At 39.5% G+C, this 15,846-nt stretch overlaps 1 protein-coding gene across 6 annotated transcripts in view; it reads right to left on the minus strand.

Moving 5' to 3' along the window:
• loxl3b (lysyl oxidase-like 3b) overlaps nt 1–13,937 on the minus strand; it is a 32,808-nt gene extending 18,871 nt beyond the window's left edge. For 2 of the 6 annotated variants that reach the window (XM_047345643.1, XM_047345640.1), the window contains exons 1-5: nt 13,629–13,868; nt 8,598–8,942; nt 7,677–7,840; nt 6,277–6,494; nt 161–226 (exon numbers count right to left, since the gene is read on the minus strand). In XM_047345643.1, coding sequence (XP_047201599.1) covers nt 161–226; nt 6,277–6,494; nt 7,677–7,840; nt 8,598–8,934 — 785 coding nt within the window. In that variant the 5' untranslated portion in view covers nt 8,935–8,942; nt 13,629–13,868. Of the gene's footprint in view, nt 1–160; nt 227–6,276; nt 6,495–7,676; nt 7,841–8,597; nt 8,943–13,628 lie in introns of all 6 variants that reach the window. The other 4 variants (XM_047345641.1, XM_047345638.1, XM_047345639.1 and 1 more) reach the window with 3 other exon arrangements.
• Between the last annotated feature and the right edge of the window lie 1,909 nt (nt 13,938–15,846).

Below are 15,846 nucleotides of genomic sequence, written 5' to 3' on the forward strand. Positions count from 1 at the left end.
AAATGTTTCCGTGTATGAGAAGTTTAAACAAGCAAAGAGCAGCAGCAAACTACTATTATCTAGAAGCAAAGGTCTATTTTCTAAGCCAACAGGAAACCCACTGCCAAAAACTACAGGCAAGAGAGGACAGACCAGAGTGGGTTTTCCTGCAACAGTGTACCTTCCACCAGCTGAAACATTAACCTTTGGACCGGAGACCCTCTCAGCTGCTCGCTTTTTCAGATGTCTGTAACAGTGAGACAGTCAAATTCCATCACATACAAGAGAGAAACTACATGCAAACACTCATTTTAACTGGCTGGATGCACGATTCTTACACAAACTGTCTGTGTTCTACACCATTTATTGGTGAGCAATAAACAATGCGCCGACGATGGCTGCCTCGGAGCTTCGCTCTCTCTTTCTTTGTGTATTTTGTGTGTTTTTATGTTTTTCGAGCCACAGTTCTGTGGTCTCATTCAGTAGAGAGGAACGTCTCAACATCAGAGAGTCCTCTCTTGGGATTTTTTTTCCCCATCTTTCATCGATCTGAGGTTCACTGAGCTTCTGGCAAGCGGAGCTGCGGCAATATACGGGATACTGCGTCGAAAGCGCCAGAGGGGAAAGCGTGCTGGCGCGCTGGTAAAGCTCTGCAAAAGAGGACTTCGCACACCACTGCCTTCAATCCACCTGGCAAATGTCCGCTCTCTCAACAACAAGATGGACGAACTGCTTCTTCTTACCGGTAAAAACACGGACCTCCGCGGATCAGCGGTTCTCTGCTTCACCGAGACATGGCTGAGTGAAAACATCCCGGACCGCGCACTGCTGTTGCCGGACTTCCAGCTGCTCAGAGCGGATCGCAGCGCGGAGCTATCGGGGAAGAGGCGAGGAGGCGGAATCTGCTTTTATATAAATGAAGATTGGTGCAGAGACATAAAATGCTGGAGAAAACATGTAGTCCTGATCTGGAGGCATTTTATATAAACTGTAAACTGTTAGGGAGAGAGTATTCCTCGTTTATAATAATTGGTTCATATTTTCCACCGCATGGCTGCACTTCTGCTGCGGAAAAACATCTTGCTGAGCTGATTACAGACGTGGAGAAAAGATACACGGACTCTTTCATCACAATACTGGAAGATTTTAACAGAGCAAACCTCTCCCATGAACTCCCCAAATACAGACAGCATATTAAGTGTCCCACCAGGGACAAAAACACACTGGACCATTGTTACACAGCTTTAAAGGACTCATATCATGCTGTTACCAGGGCTGCTCTGGGTTTTTCGGATCATGATCTAATCCACCTCATCCCGACCTACAGACAGAAACTAAGAGCTTCCAAACCCAAGGTTCACACTGTTAAGAAGTGGACTGAGGAATCAAAGCAGATGCTACAGGCCTGCTTTGAATGTACAGACTGGACTGTTTTTGAAACCTCAGCCACTGACTTAAACCAACTAACTGATGTGGTGACATCATACATCACTTTCTATGAGGACGTGTGTGCAGACCAAGACCCTTCTGCACCTTTAGGAACAACAAGCCATGGTTTACTCCACACCTCAGGAATCTGCACAAGGACAAGGAAGAAGCTCACAGCAGTGGAGATTGGGCACAGAACAAACTAACAAAGGAGATCAAAGCAGCCAAGAGAAGCTACAGTGAGAAGCTCAAGAACAGCCTTTCTACTGGTGATACTTCGGCTGTGTGGACTGGTCTGAGAAACCTGACTGCCTACAGGAGCCACCCCACCCATCCTGAACAGAGTCGTCTCCTGGCCAACCGTCTGAATGGCTTCTACTGCAGACATGACAAGAAGCCATTCACACCTCAAATCATCCCCTCTACATCCCATTCAGGAACAAGTTCTTCCCACAAAGCTACCAACCCCCTAACATCAGATCCTCTGCCTGCACTAAAGATCTCAGAGGAAGATGTAAATAGGCTCTTTTAGCGCATGAAAACAAAGAAAGCTGGAGGACCTGATAACGTCTCCCCATCATGTCTGAAAGCCTGTGCAAATCAACTCTCTCCGATCTTCACCCGGATCTTCAACAAGTCACTGGAGACATGTGAGCTCCCCTCCTGCCTCAAACGATGCACCATCATCCCGGTGCCCACGAAACCCATCATCTTAGGATTAAATGACTACAGGCCTGTAGCCCTGATGTCTGTGGTAATGAAATCCTTTGAGTGGCTGGTTTTGAAGCACCTGAAATACATCACAAGCCCCCTGCTGGACCCCCTGCAGTTTGCTTACCGAGCAAACAGGTCGGCAGATGATGCTGTTAACTTAGGTCTACACTTCATCCTGCAACACCTCGACCACCCAGGGACGTACGCCAAGATCCTGTTTGTAGACTTCAGCTCGGCCTTCAACACCATCATACCAGACATCCTCCACCAGAAGCTCACACAGCTCAACGTCCCAGCCTCCACCTGTCAGTGGATTAACAGCTTCCTGACGGACCGACGGCAGCAGGTGAGACTGGGAGCATCTTCTCCTGCAGCAGATCAATAAGTACTGGTGCTCCCCAGGGGTGTGTTCTATCCCCACTCTTCTTCTCTCTCTATACAAATGACTGCACCTCATCAGACTCGTCCGTGAAACTCCTGAAGTTTGCAGACGACACCACTGTCATTGTTCTGATCCAGGACGGTGATGAGTCTGCATACAGACAGCAGGTGGATCGGCTGGTACACTGGTGCAGTCAGAACTACCTGGAATTCAACCCACTCAAGACTGTGGAAATGGTGGTGGACGTTAGGAGAACACGACCACCAAATACTGCCCTCACCATCCTCAACAACACCGTAGCAGCTGTGGACCACTTCAGGTTCCTAGGAACCACCATCTCTGAGGACCTAAGATGGTCTTCACACATAGACACTGTTCGAAAGAAGGCCCAGCAGAGACTGTACTTCCTGAGGCAACTCAAGAAGTACAACCTTCCACAGGAGCTGCTGATCATCTTCTACACTGCCATCATTCAGTCTGTCCTGTCTTCATCCATCTCAGTGTGGTTTGGCTCATCCACAAAACAGGACAGGTCCAGACTGCAACGAATAATCAGGTCTGCAGAGAGAATAATCAGGGCTGACCTTCCCTCCATCCAGGACTTATACAGGTCTAGGGTCAAGAAAAGAGCTGCCAAAATCTCTGCAGACCCCACACACCCTGCACATAAACTGTTTAGAGTTTTATCTTCAGGCCGCCGCTACAGAGCACTGTTCACTAAAACCAGCCGCCACAGAGACAGTTTCTTCCCCCAGGCTGTTTCTCTGATAAACATTCAATAGAGTGCCAAAACAGCATACAGATGTTGCAAATGCACCTTTTTATTTATATATGTGTATATTTGTATATTGTATATATGTATATTTTGTAATGCAAAAACAAAAACCAGAGAGCAAAGTGTACCGGAGTCAAATTCCTTGTTTCTATGTACGAACTTGGCAATAAAGCTGATTCTGAACATTTTTGACATTCCATGGGTCTCTAGTAGATCACATTACAGCGCTCAGACCATCAGAGCCTCATCAGAATTACATAGCTCTTCCTCTTTTTGGTTTTATGGTGGCCGTTTTTAATTAGAGCAACTGAGCTTCGCCAGACACCAGATTCCTCGACCCTAGGCTGCTCCCCAGAGCCTCACACACGCCTGAGAGAAAACACACATTTTCCCTCGTGCTACTGTGAACCATCTGCAGAGGGTGAATGAGGAGACCTGAACCAGAGCCCAACCAGGAATGTGTGCCCTCATTCACTAAGGACCAGATGGAAAAAAAAAAAGAGGGTAAAAAAATTGCAATAGTATTTTTTGGTTTCCACAATAATCACTAAAACTGAAACCAGAGGGGACACAGAAAGTTTTACACACTCAAATCAAAAATCCATAATGATTCCTAATTAAATAATAATTAGTTGCCCAGTTTTTTTGCCCTTTAATTTCCTGCTGACAGATCTTTTATTTCTGCTGTGAAAATTGAATGCACAAGCTGATAAATATTCGCAATATTCACATCACACTATTGAGTATCTGCCTTGTGTTTCAGTGGCATAGGATGACCTGCTGCCATAGGTGGATAACATTCCAGCATTGCCTTGCTACAGAACTGATACTGTAGCATACGCAATTTGCACATAAGTCAGGCTGCCATGAATCTTCTGCAGCCTGATCATCACAGTTCTGAGAAACCCACATATGATGCACAGGAGAGCCACTGCTACAGAATTTACATGAATGCAAGTCAAATGTCAGAATGCCATTGTTTAATCTCACTGCACACTATGCAGACGCTTTGTTTGCACTGATGAATATTCACTCAACACCATATGCTGAATAGTCGAAGCAGCTCAAACTTATGGCAGTCTGTCCTACTTTCTGATTAATCCAGCTCTTATATATATTTGTACCCCCATCCCGAGATGGTCGTTTGATCCTTAAATGTGGAAGAAAAATAAAAAAAGAGACATTGTACCCCATCTTGATTTTACAAACATCCTTTGTATGTTCATTATACAAAACGGGCATATCAAATGGGTCACACATACTTCAAAGATATGGCTGGACTTGATGTTCCACATATTGTGCTTCATTTTCTGGCTTTCAGGCTCATATATTGTTTTTTGTTCAACACGCCAGCAGAAATTGCAAAACAGGAAACAATTTCACAGCAGCTTAATGATCATTCTTTAGCTTCTTCTCCAAAACAAACAATAGAGGCCAAGAAGATGACTCATGTGACCCTACAAAAGCATAATTTCTATCTTAACGAAAACCATAAACATTCACATATGGACAACATAAGACACAGAAAATAACAATCATACAAACATTCACTTATGTCATGAGAGCTGCTGTCACTTAGGACATTTGGCATACTGTAGACAATGTCTGCACACATTCCCCTTCATAACTACAGTGATCAGCTGCCTCCACAGTCTTAGCTCTCTAACAAAAAAGCTGAGAAAATCCAGCTTGTGGTTTGGTCAAAGGAAGGACACTTTTTCTTCTAGTTGGAAACTACTGTAATGACAGCGAAACCTAAAGGAAATGTCCCATCTTGAGGCAATGATAGTGTCCCCAAAACCTTCCCAAACAGGACAATCCCTATTGTCAGGACTGTGTGATAATGTGATTATACCTGAAAAGTTCTCCCTTTATCTGTTCTATTTCCATAAAATAGAAATTGCTGACAATGTGTTGCATAGAATGTTTCCAAATTCAAAAAGTAATTGTGATAATCAACTATGGTGTCAATACTGAAAAAAAATATTGTTTTCCTCATTGACAAGGCCAAATAGAAAGGACACCTTCTTCCAGTTTAACGGTTTTTACATATCAGGACCTAATAAGAATGATTTGTTTATTTCCAGCTTCTAAAGTTTTTCAAATCCATACCTTCAAAAGATCCAACCATGTCATTATTTGTTATTAAATAGAAATTAATCCATAGTGACCACTTCCATAAGAATGCCTATACATATTCTTAAAGACGAAATCGTTGCCACCCATCAAGCTGTTCCATTATTCTCACAGATTATCCATAAGGTCAAATATTTATGACAGTAGGCAGCTAAACTCTTCCCAGGATTCCTCTGGGTACCTTGCAGTCAGTGAGTCGAACGGGTCCACGTCAGCTCACAAAAATATTCCAGAGTGAAATGTGAGATCATCTGTCCAACAAATAAAGCATGGATAAAACCTTGTCACGCATTAGTACACTGATCCCATACATGGCTGTAATGTGTACGAGATCAATGAGAAAAATAAATAAATAAATTGTTGCATTGTCCCAGTCAAGGTCCAGACTGAAATGCTGTGGAAAGTCACAAAGCTGTGATTGAGCAAATGTCAGCAAAGTTCAATGAACTGAAGCAACATTTTTAAAATGCGTTGACCAACTTTCTTTCACACAGATTAAATCATAGGGTTTATTTAGCTTTTCCACGCGCAGCATTGCTTTTTCAAACATCATCTTTGCTCAAAAAGTCTGGAATCTATTGTATGTTTTTGTTGGGCTAACCTCAAGCTAACTTGAAGTGGGCTTAAATAATTTTAGAAAACAGTACGATTCCTAAGCCTAACAAGGCCAGATCATTTTCATTTTGTCTTGATACATAAAAACCAACATCAGCTGTACTTTGATTTCCTCATGGCTGTATTTATGTTTCATGCAACCAGATGGTAATATAATGTGACATCCATGAAAAACAGTTTTAGCTTAAACCTTACAAACTTACCACAGAGTAGAGTTTTAAAGACTATAGTTGAGCCAGTTGCTTACTTGTAGAAGTTCTTGTTGACCTTCCTTTCATGCGGGAATCCCAGCATGCCACAGACTACGTGGGTGTTTTTGATTGTCCATCCCAAGTCACAGATCTGTGCCCAGCCGTCTTTGTGTTTCACCTCCACCACACCCTCAGTGATGGGCAACTTCTTCCTGCCTGGGGCAATGACAGAACGGAGTCGCACCTCCTCCACTTTCTTCTCATCAACTTGGGCCTGAAAAGAACGGGAAAGCCATAACGAGATCAATTAATGCAGGAAAATGTGTTTAACTGATTTGTGAATTAAATGAGTTGACTTCAAAACATTCTTTCATGACAGGGATTTAACCACCGCCAACGCTTAATTACAGAATCCTCATTAGCGTAATTAATTGTTCCTTATTTTTATATTACCACTATATCCCAGATTTTCTCTAGCATAACAAATTTACAGTGAGTCATAGCTGTATAAAAGAGTAATATCAGATCTCATCACACATATGAAAGCCAGATTTGGAAAAAAAATGGCTGCAGCCAGAGATTAAAGTCTGGTCCCATTTGACTGAGGCACAATAACGGACAAAGATTGGAATTTAATGTTATGATCAGTTTTCCTACAATGCATAACAAAGGGGCATCTTGAAAGCATTGAGCCTAATTCTAGAGGGTAATACAGATTTTGATGAAACTAAACTGGTTCAAGCTGGACCATGTGTGAACGTACATCAAACACACATGAAAGTTAGCATACTCTCAAACTGTGGTTCTGTTGCCAACGCTAACCTCAGATGAGCATACATATTTATACCAGCTGGATTTTCTTTTAACATTTTCTTAAAGTACGTTGAACTCTATAAGCCTGCGTTGCCACTACAGGAAGCAGGAAACTAAAGACTGTCTGCATAATCACAGCTGTGGAAGCAAACATCTCAAACAGTGGGCCTCAAAGTCAGCGCCTTGCAAAAGTATTTCAAACTTTTTTCACATCAAAACAACAAACTACAGTGTATGTCACTGGGATTTCACGTGATAGAATGAAACAAAGTAGGGCACAACTGTGATTTTGGTTTATCACATAAAGTCTAAATAAAGTACATAAATTGTTCTCTCATCAAACTTTGCAAGACACGCTGATAAGGGTTTTGTTCATCAGTAGAGCAAAAAAGGAAATATGTGATAAGTTAACAAGTACAGTAAGATACAAATTCATCTCGGAACAATAGTATTATTACTGCTTTTACCACACATACTGTAGAGCAGAGGTGTGTGGCAACCAGAGGTCAAATAGCACAGAGGTACTGAATCAACACCATTTTACATAAACCATTGTCATTAACCTGAAATGAAATTCTTCATTAATCGAAGAACTCAGAGGAAACAGAAGGTCCTCAGTGGTTTTTTATTTTTAGCAACTTACGTCAATAATGTTTGAGTCTACAAAACCAGGAATCCTCTCATCTTTACAAACAACTCCAGCATCTTCATCATGAGTGCAGTCACTGTTTCCCCATCCTCGAGACTTGCAGAGTCCTATGCTCTTCTCACCTCCATTACACAGCACATTGTCCAACCAGATTTTTCCTGTGAAGGCAGCAAACAGACACTGAGGCTCCAGTAAAACAAAATATCCTTGCATTCTGTTGTGAAAAACTAATTTAAAAAAAACTTTTTTTTTTTAGATATTGCACAAGCTTTCTTCCCAGAATTTCAATGGAGGCTAATCTAAATGCTATTGGGTTTTCTTCAGAGATTATTCTTTATTAGCTACATCCCTCTTCTCGTTAACTCTCACCAACTTCGCTGTCCCAACCGAAGAAAAGCATCCCCACATCATGATGCTGCCACCACCATGTCTTTGCATGGGTGATTTCTGTCAGAAATTGCGTTTTGAATGTAAGCCAAAAAGTTCAGTGTGGGTGTTCTTATATCATAGCACCTTCTTCCATGTGTTTGCTGTGTACTCTCTGTGGCTTGTGGCAAACTGCATGCAGGAATTTTTATAATAACTAATAATGGTAATACATCTGAAAACATTTTGGTTGCACTAGGTTTTAGAGAGTTGTGTCAGAGTAAAGGGGGGCTGAATACAATACATGTCACACTTTTCAGATTTTATTTGTGAAGAAAAAATATAAATAATGCATCATTTTGCTGGAAAGTTTAGTGGAAACTTTACAATATTACAATACTACTGTATGTGTTGGTTTTCAACAAGAAACTCTAACTGACTGTGGTGGAAGGAGACACATGTCTTTTAATTTAGAGACAATAAAAACTCAAACAGGACGATATTTATTAAAGTTAAAGTTAAATGCGACTGACTGAATGGGGCTCTTACCTTGGCCTTTGCCGTATTTGGCGCTGTGAATCCATCCAGTGGCCGAGACAAAGCCCAGCTGACGACAGAGGACGTTAGCGTTGGCTATTGAGAAGTCGTCATCACAGATGGTTCCCCACTCTCCTTTGTAGAACAGCTCTACCCGCCCCTCATTGTGTTTTCGGGGGTACCCACCCAGTCTGACCTTCAGCTGCTCGGGCTGAGCCTGAAGTGACCCAGATGGAGTAGATGCCAAGTTGGCTCTGCTTGGCGGTGTGGTCTGGGTTAAACAATGAGGAAGCCACAACCCAAACAGAAGACTGACCACTAACTCCTGCCTGTGCCTCAACTTCTCCATTATTTCAGCTGCATGCCAAGATAAGAAAAAGACAAGAGTGAGGACAGACGTTTTTTAATCTTGAAAATGTATAAAGTTGTTTGATTAACAACAATTTACTCTGCATGTTGGGCCCTCACATTTGTTAACTTGACCTCTTAGAGTATCTGTGCACATCCTTGTATAAATTCAAGGGGTTTAAGGTGGATTGCAAAAAGCCAAAGCACTGTTGCTTGAACTACAACAAAGAATAATTTAAAAAGGTTCAACAAATACAAAAATGTCCCAGAATTGAGCAGAAACCAGTCCAGCATATATGAGGAAGTTAATGTGAGTGAGTTGAACTACTTTGGCATTTTAATTCATACCATTTGGTCAATGTTGATTTGATCTAAAAGGATAACAGCAACAGCTTAAGACCTGTAGGCCTAAAGTCAACCTCTCAGGATTCTTAAACCTGAACCCATTCATAACAATTCTCAGATTAGTAATTTTTTTTATCCTTTTAACTCTTAAGATAACTTGCTAAATTACTCATACCCCTTCAACTTCAGGAGATTTTGTCATGTTACAACAAATGTCAATGTATTAATGTTTAATGCACAGATCTTCATTGGCATTACAGTCAAATGATAACTGACCAGCTTTTTGCATGTTTCCACTGTTACTTTGGTGATGAGCTCCAAGTCTTTGAGGTTGGAAGATCTCATTTCCATCACCCTAATCTTTAGCTCCCTGTACAGATTCTCTATCAGACTAAAGTTAGGCTACTCCAGACTGATTACTTTTACTTCCAGTCACAGGAAACACTGGTAAAATCAAACTTATATCTTTCAGGGTGTTAATAATTTTGGAAGGACTTGTGTGTCTCTACCAGTTTTACAAATCTAGACACTGAAATTTCTGCCCTTTCCTATTGTGCAAAATTGACTCCAGCTCAGTCAGATCGGATGGATAATGTCCATGAACATCAATTTTTAAGTCTTGTAGCTGCATTTAGGTGTGGACTTTGACTGCGTTATTCTAACACATGAATATACAGTCATTTGATCTGATAGTGAAGCCCTGACTGTATGTTTAGAGTGTCCTGCTGGAAGGTGAACCTCAATCCGGATTCAAGCTTTTTGCAGCCCTTAACAGGTTTGTTTCCAGTATTGTCCTGTATTTAGCTTAATCTGTCTTGACATTACGTCTGACCAGCTTCCCTGCAGCATGTTGCTGCTACCCACACATTTCACTGTGAGGTTATGTTGAGGGTGATGGGCAGTGTTAGATCTCCATCATACAAATCAATTTGCATGTGGGCCAAAAGGTTCTGTTTGGTCTCATCTTACACAGGCTTGATGTGGAAGAGGTTCCTCTACCTGAAAAATGAATCTCTGCATCTCCTCCAGAGTTACCAAGGGCCTCTGGAAAACATGATGGATGCTCTCAAGAGTTGCACAATATATCCAGTTTGTTATCACATTTTCAATTTGTGCAATGTCACAGTTGCAGAGGACTGCTTGGATCCAATATTTGGTGCTGTTTATTTGCTGTGCATTAAAGTTCTGCAAGCAGATATAATCTGGTCAGCTGGATAGTCATACCCTCTACTTGACCCTGAAACCTAATACAGATTTTAGTGGCTGAAATGCTATAGTTCAAGGAAAATGGTGGGAAGATTGTGACAATGAAAATCAAGCTAAGATGAAGAGTGATGAAAAATATGAGTTAACTGCCAGCAGCGTCACCATCACAATATTAGACCCCAACTTTTCATCTGAATGTTTTCCTAAAATTGTGCAGCCCCAATGCTCTGCTCAACCAGCTTGTCAGTTTAGGTGGACGGGCATGTCTTAGCAGGTTTGCAGTTGTGGTATACAGATGCTCAAAGCTTGGGATATTGTTATATAACCTAACCTTGCTCTAAACCTCTCCACAATGTTCTCCCTGACCTGTCTGCTGTGTTAGTTCACTAATGGTTCTCTAACAAACCTCAGAGGCCTTCAAAAAAACAGCTGAAATCATACTGAGATTAAATTGCACAAGAGTAGACTCTACGGTGGGCTGAACTGCACTTTAGTTTGGGCTATTGGAGTAAAATTTGGCTGATTTCAAATGTACACCTCACTTATCAGATTTTAGTTGTGAAAGAAAAATGAAAACCATGCATTCTTTTCCTTCCACTTCACAACTATATACCACTTTGTGTTAAATACATACATTTGTTGTAACATTAAAGAATAGGAAAAGGTTTCAGCAGAATGAATAATTTTGAAAACAGTGCATTTAGTTTTTTTCATTATGGGTCAAAATTATTCCACAAAATTCTTTTCCACAAAATATTCCTTATAAAGTTTTTAATCTGCTCTGATTCATATTTACTTCTGCGGCAGGTGGTTTACTGGGCGCTACATAGGCCTCCTATTGATAACTGAAGAACTGGACTCCTAAGCTTTTAGTGAGCGGCAAATGCTTTTGGGACGGAGCGTTCTTCAGTGACACAAATACCGTAGTGTGATGTGTTTGTACAGGAACCACAAATCAGACTTACCCTTTCCAAAACAGAGTATTGGACTGAATACATACTCTGAGTCCGATTTCACAGTGTTTGGAAGGACATCCATGTTTAACAAGCTTTGGTGTGGAAGAGCTTTTGGTGGTGGAGCCACTGTGTCTTTGAGCTGCATTTTGAAGACATGTTCTGTAACCTAACTGAGTATCGAAGTGAAATGTGTCTGTTTTAGCAAGATCAAGATGTAGATCCCAAAGAAATACGAGGGAAACAAGGTACCAATCTAGGAAAAATGTGTCACAAAGAATGTCTTTATTGTTTTACGTTGTAGACTGCAGTTTCCGCTTTGAAAGGCTTTTTTGCACATGCAGACATGTTTTCTTCTATTTAGAGTAGGATTATTACTATAGGATCAGATCTGCAAACCTTTGATTATTTAACTAATGGAGCTTGATGTAAAAGATGTATGTTTGTCTTATTTAAACAACTGCAATAATTCTCTGTCAGCCATCTCTAACACATCTGTTCCTGGTCCCCCCCCAACCAAAACTAAAGCAGGTACTTACTGTATTAATGTGCTATACTAAACACTAAACACTAAAACCCACCAAGCAGAGCTCATTGTTTCCACATGCAGATCGCTCTGTCATACTAAAGTCCTCCAGTGCAGCACTGCATAGGCCCACAGTTGCCATGTCTTCTATAATGATTGCCACCCCTTCTTAAAGCAAGCTGGTGTCCTCAGAGAAATTGTATAAAGGATTTTTTTTGAAACAGCATCTATAAGTTATGTGGTTAATAGAATAAGCTATTTAGCAAAAGTAATCCTTTAACTTTTTTACATTTTGTCACATTGCAGCTGCAAAGTTCAGTGTGTTTTAGAAGCTTTTCATGTGACAAATTAGCAAAACGTAGGGCATTACTGTGAAATATCTTACAAATTAAAATCTGACACATGCACTTACATTCTAATACTTTATTCTAGTAGCATTATATAAAGTCCAGTGCAGCCAGCTGTATTCTTTTTGGCCTTTATGAAAAACACTATGTGTGAACTAACTTTAACAGACATGGAAATGACAGTTTTATACTTTGGGGATGCTTTTCTTCAGCAGGGACAGGGAAGGTGGTCGGAGTGGACGGGTAAATGGATGGAAATAAATACAGAGAACATCCTAGCAGAGAAGCTGTTAGATGCTGCAAAAGACTGCATCCAACAACCCCAAACATACAACTAGAGCTACAATGGTGCATTAGCTCAAGGCAAAGTCCAGATCAAAATCCAATTTAGAAACTGTTGCAAAACTAGAAAATGGCTGCTTACAGCTGTGTAAAGCTATAGCTGTAAATGTAGTGAAAGGTGATTCTACAAAGCACCGACTCCGTAGGCTAAGCACATACGCATGCCACACTTTTTAGGATTTTGTTTTTGTAAAAGAAAAAAACAAAGAAAGTCATGTCTCAGTTTCCCTCTACGTCAGAAATACACAGTAGTATGCCTTGGTCTCTTACATAAAATCCCAGTAAAATACATTGAAGTTTGCAGGTGACAAAACTCAAAAAGGTTCAATGTAAATGTAAGTTCATGTAAATACATCATACTCATGAACAGTGAGAGATAAGACTTTGATTTGAAAAAGTGTGCTACTGTGGAAAATGTGGTGTCCACATGGTGTCTTGTCCTTCTGCAGAAAATAAATTGCTTTGTCTTTTTAAATTCTTTAAGACATAAAGAAAACCCACCTTTAAGGGTGTTTGCACCATGCTGTGGTTCATGAACATTCTGAACTGCATATTTAGCCAAACAACTTTTACTGGAAAAGTGATTACAACAGTATTTACTATAAAAAAATAATTTAAAAAGACCATAAAGTGATTTTTTTCAGATCCTTTTCAAGACAAAAGGCTATTTCTCGACATTGTTTTAACTTTTATCAGATCTTCCAATCCTCTAAGTCTCAAATTTCGGTCTGAAATGGCAAATATTAGTCAACAGAAGATTAAGTTTGCCATTTTTAAACCAAACAAAATTTACAGTCACACTAGTGGAGTGAATGGATATTAAAAATAAATAAATGATCTAAAAAGTAAATTCAGCTTGATGCTTTTTTTCTCAGTGGTTTTTTTTTTTTTCACTGACTTCTGTTATCATATCTAGGTGGTTAAATCGTGACTTTATATTATACTTATAACTGTCCAATAAAACCATATCTCTTACCTTATGGTGCCAGTATTAAGGAGGTTGTAATGGTTCCAGTGGAGAGAGCGGTGCTGGTTGCTTAATCTGTTGTTCCAGAACTTCATGGACTGAGGCCCCTTCGACAGAAGATTGATAAATAAATCAGTACCTGTTTTAACTCTTGTCCTCCATCAATCACGGGTACAATCAGCAGGGCAGCGTCCCACCAGTTGCTCCGTGTGGCGACTCTTGTCTTAAGTTGCCAGCTGTGCAGCTTTCACAGAGGAGGAGGAGGAAGAGGAGAAGGAGGAGGGGGAGGATAGGACTTCAGCGTTGGAAGGAAGGGGCTGGATTTATTCCCTGGCAAGACACTGACCCTTTTCACATCTGGTCTGTAGCAGGGCTCTCTCTCTCCCTTACGAAATGCTAAAAAGCTGAATTTTTGCTCCTTCCTCAGACAGACGTGTAAGTGCCTGATGAAGTGCATGTGTGCTGAGAAAAATTTCCAGCCACACTGAATGTTCTTTTTTTTTCTGAGTTACATGTTAGTGCTGCATTCTGATAACTGCCACATGCATGGAAATTCTCATTCCTCCTTGCTGACAATAATGGAAGTCCATTTCTTCCACTGAAATAATTTCTAAAAATGTATTCCACTTTATGTCTTTCAATTATGACAACTATTATAATTATGAGGTTCTATTCCATAACTTCACATCTCATAATCTATCTCTATATCTCCTATATCACAATTGTATCTAAGCATCTCATAATTATGACTTCATGTATCATAACAATGAGTTTATATCACATAAATTAGCCATCATGACTTAGTATCTCAGACCTATAAGAAACCATGAGATATGAGAATTTCATATCTCATGTTTAGCATAGTCATAATTATGACTTAATATTTCAGAATTCTGATAAACTATGAGATATGAGATCCAACTTATACTATCTCGTAATTATGACTCAGTATCTCATAATTATAACTTTATAACACATGATTTAGCTATCTTATAATTATGACACAATATCTCATAGTTAAGTCATAGCAACTTAGCATCTGATAACTATGAGGAAATATGAGATATGAGATCATATCTCAAATAATCTCATAATTCTGAATACAAATCTCAGCTACCTCATTATTATCACTTAATATCACATAATTTAGCTATCTTATGATTATGATTTTATATCTCATAATTATGACATTATATCTTATAATTTAGCTGAGTTATAATTATGATTTAATATCTCATAACTATGAGAAACTATGAGATATGAGATCATATCTAATACTATCTCATAACTGTGACTTAGTATTTCACAATTGTGACTTTGTCTCATAGCTATGTCATGATTATCACTTTACATTTTATAATTTAGCTTATTTGTAATTGGGATTTAGCATTTCAGAATTATGAGAAACTATGAGATTCTACCTTATATTATCTCATAATTATGAATTAGTATTTTGAGATTATGACTTAACTATGTCATATTTATGGCTTAGGAACCCATAAACATAAGAAGATATGTCATTATTTTCAACTGCTATTTAGCTATCTCATAATTATGAAATATAATCTCTTAAATTATAAGATTTAACTCTGTATGGTACAATGTTGCTCTCAGGCAAAACAAAAACAAAAAATGTCTTTAACATTTGATAGTTTGCAGCTATTTATTTATTGATTAAATCATTCTTGAATCGCTACTCTTGCTTGAGGCAGCAGTGAACCTTTATGGTATCAGTACTGGAGCATGACATTTTTAGTGTGTGTTTAGGTATGTATACAGCAGGTAATTACATTAAAAATATTACCAGTTTTTAAGATTATTATTAAATATATTTCTAAAGGTGCAATTGACATTAAATCCTTACATGTTGGTAACAACCTATCCAGTTCACACATAGAAATAAATAAAACCATAGACAACCATACATCAAGTGATGGTTAAGTGTAATAAAATGGTATAACACATGGAAAGGTGTTGAGCTTTTCATTTAATAGATTGACATAAAAACATGTGTTGGTGATGACAGCTCTAAGATGACTCCTGGATAAAGAGGCTAGTTGTATGAATTGCTCAGATGTAATTTCGCCCAATTCTTCCAAACAATCATCAAATCCTGAAGGTTCCATGGACTCCTTCTATGAACTCTAAGCTTCAGTTGTTTTTGTGGATTCAGGATCCAGGTCAGGTGATTGGCAGGGCCATTTTACCAGCTTTATTTTCTTTCTCT

The sequence above is a fragment of the Girardinichthys multiradiatus genome, chromosome 19 (genome assembly GCF_021462225.1).
Source record: "Girardinichthys multiradiatus isolate DD_20200921_A chromosome 19, DD_fGirMul_XY1, whole genome shotgun sequence".
Classification (NCBI taxonomy): Eukaryota; Metazoa; Chordata; class Actinopteri; order Cyprinodontiformes; family Goodeidae; genus Girardinichthys; species Girardinichthys multiradiatus.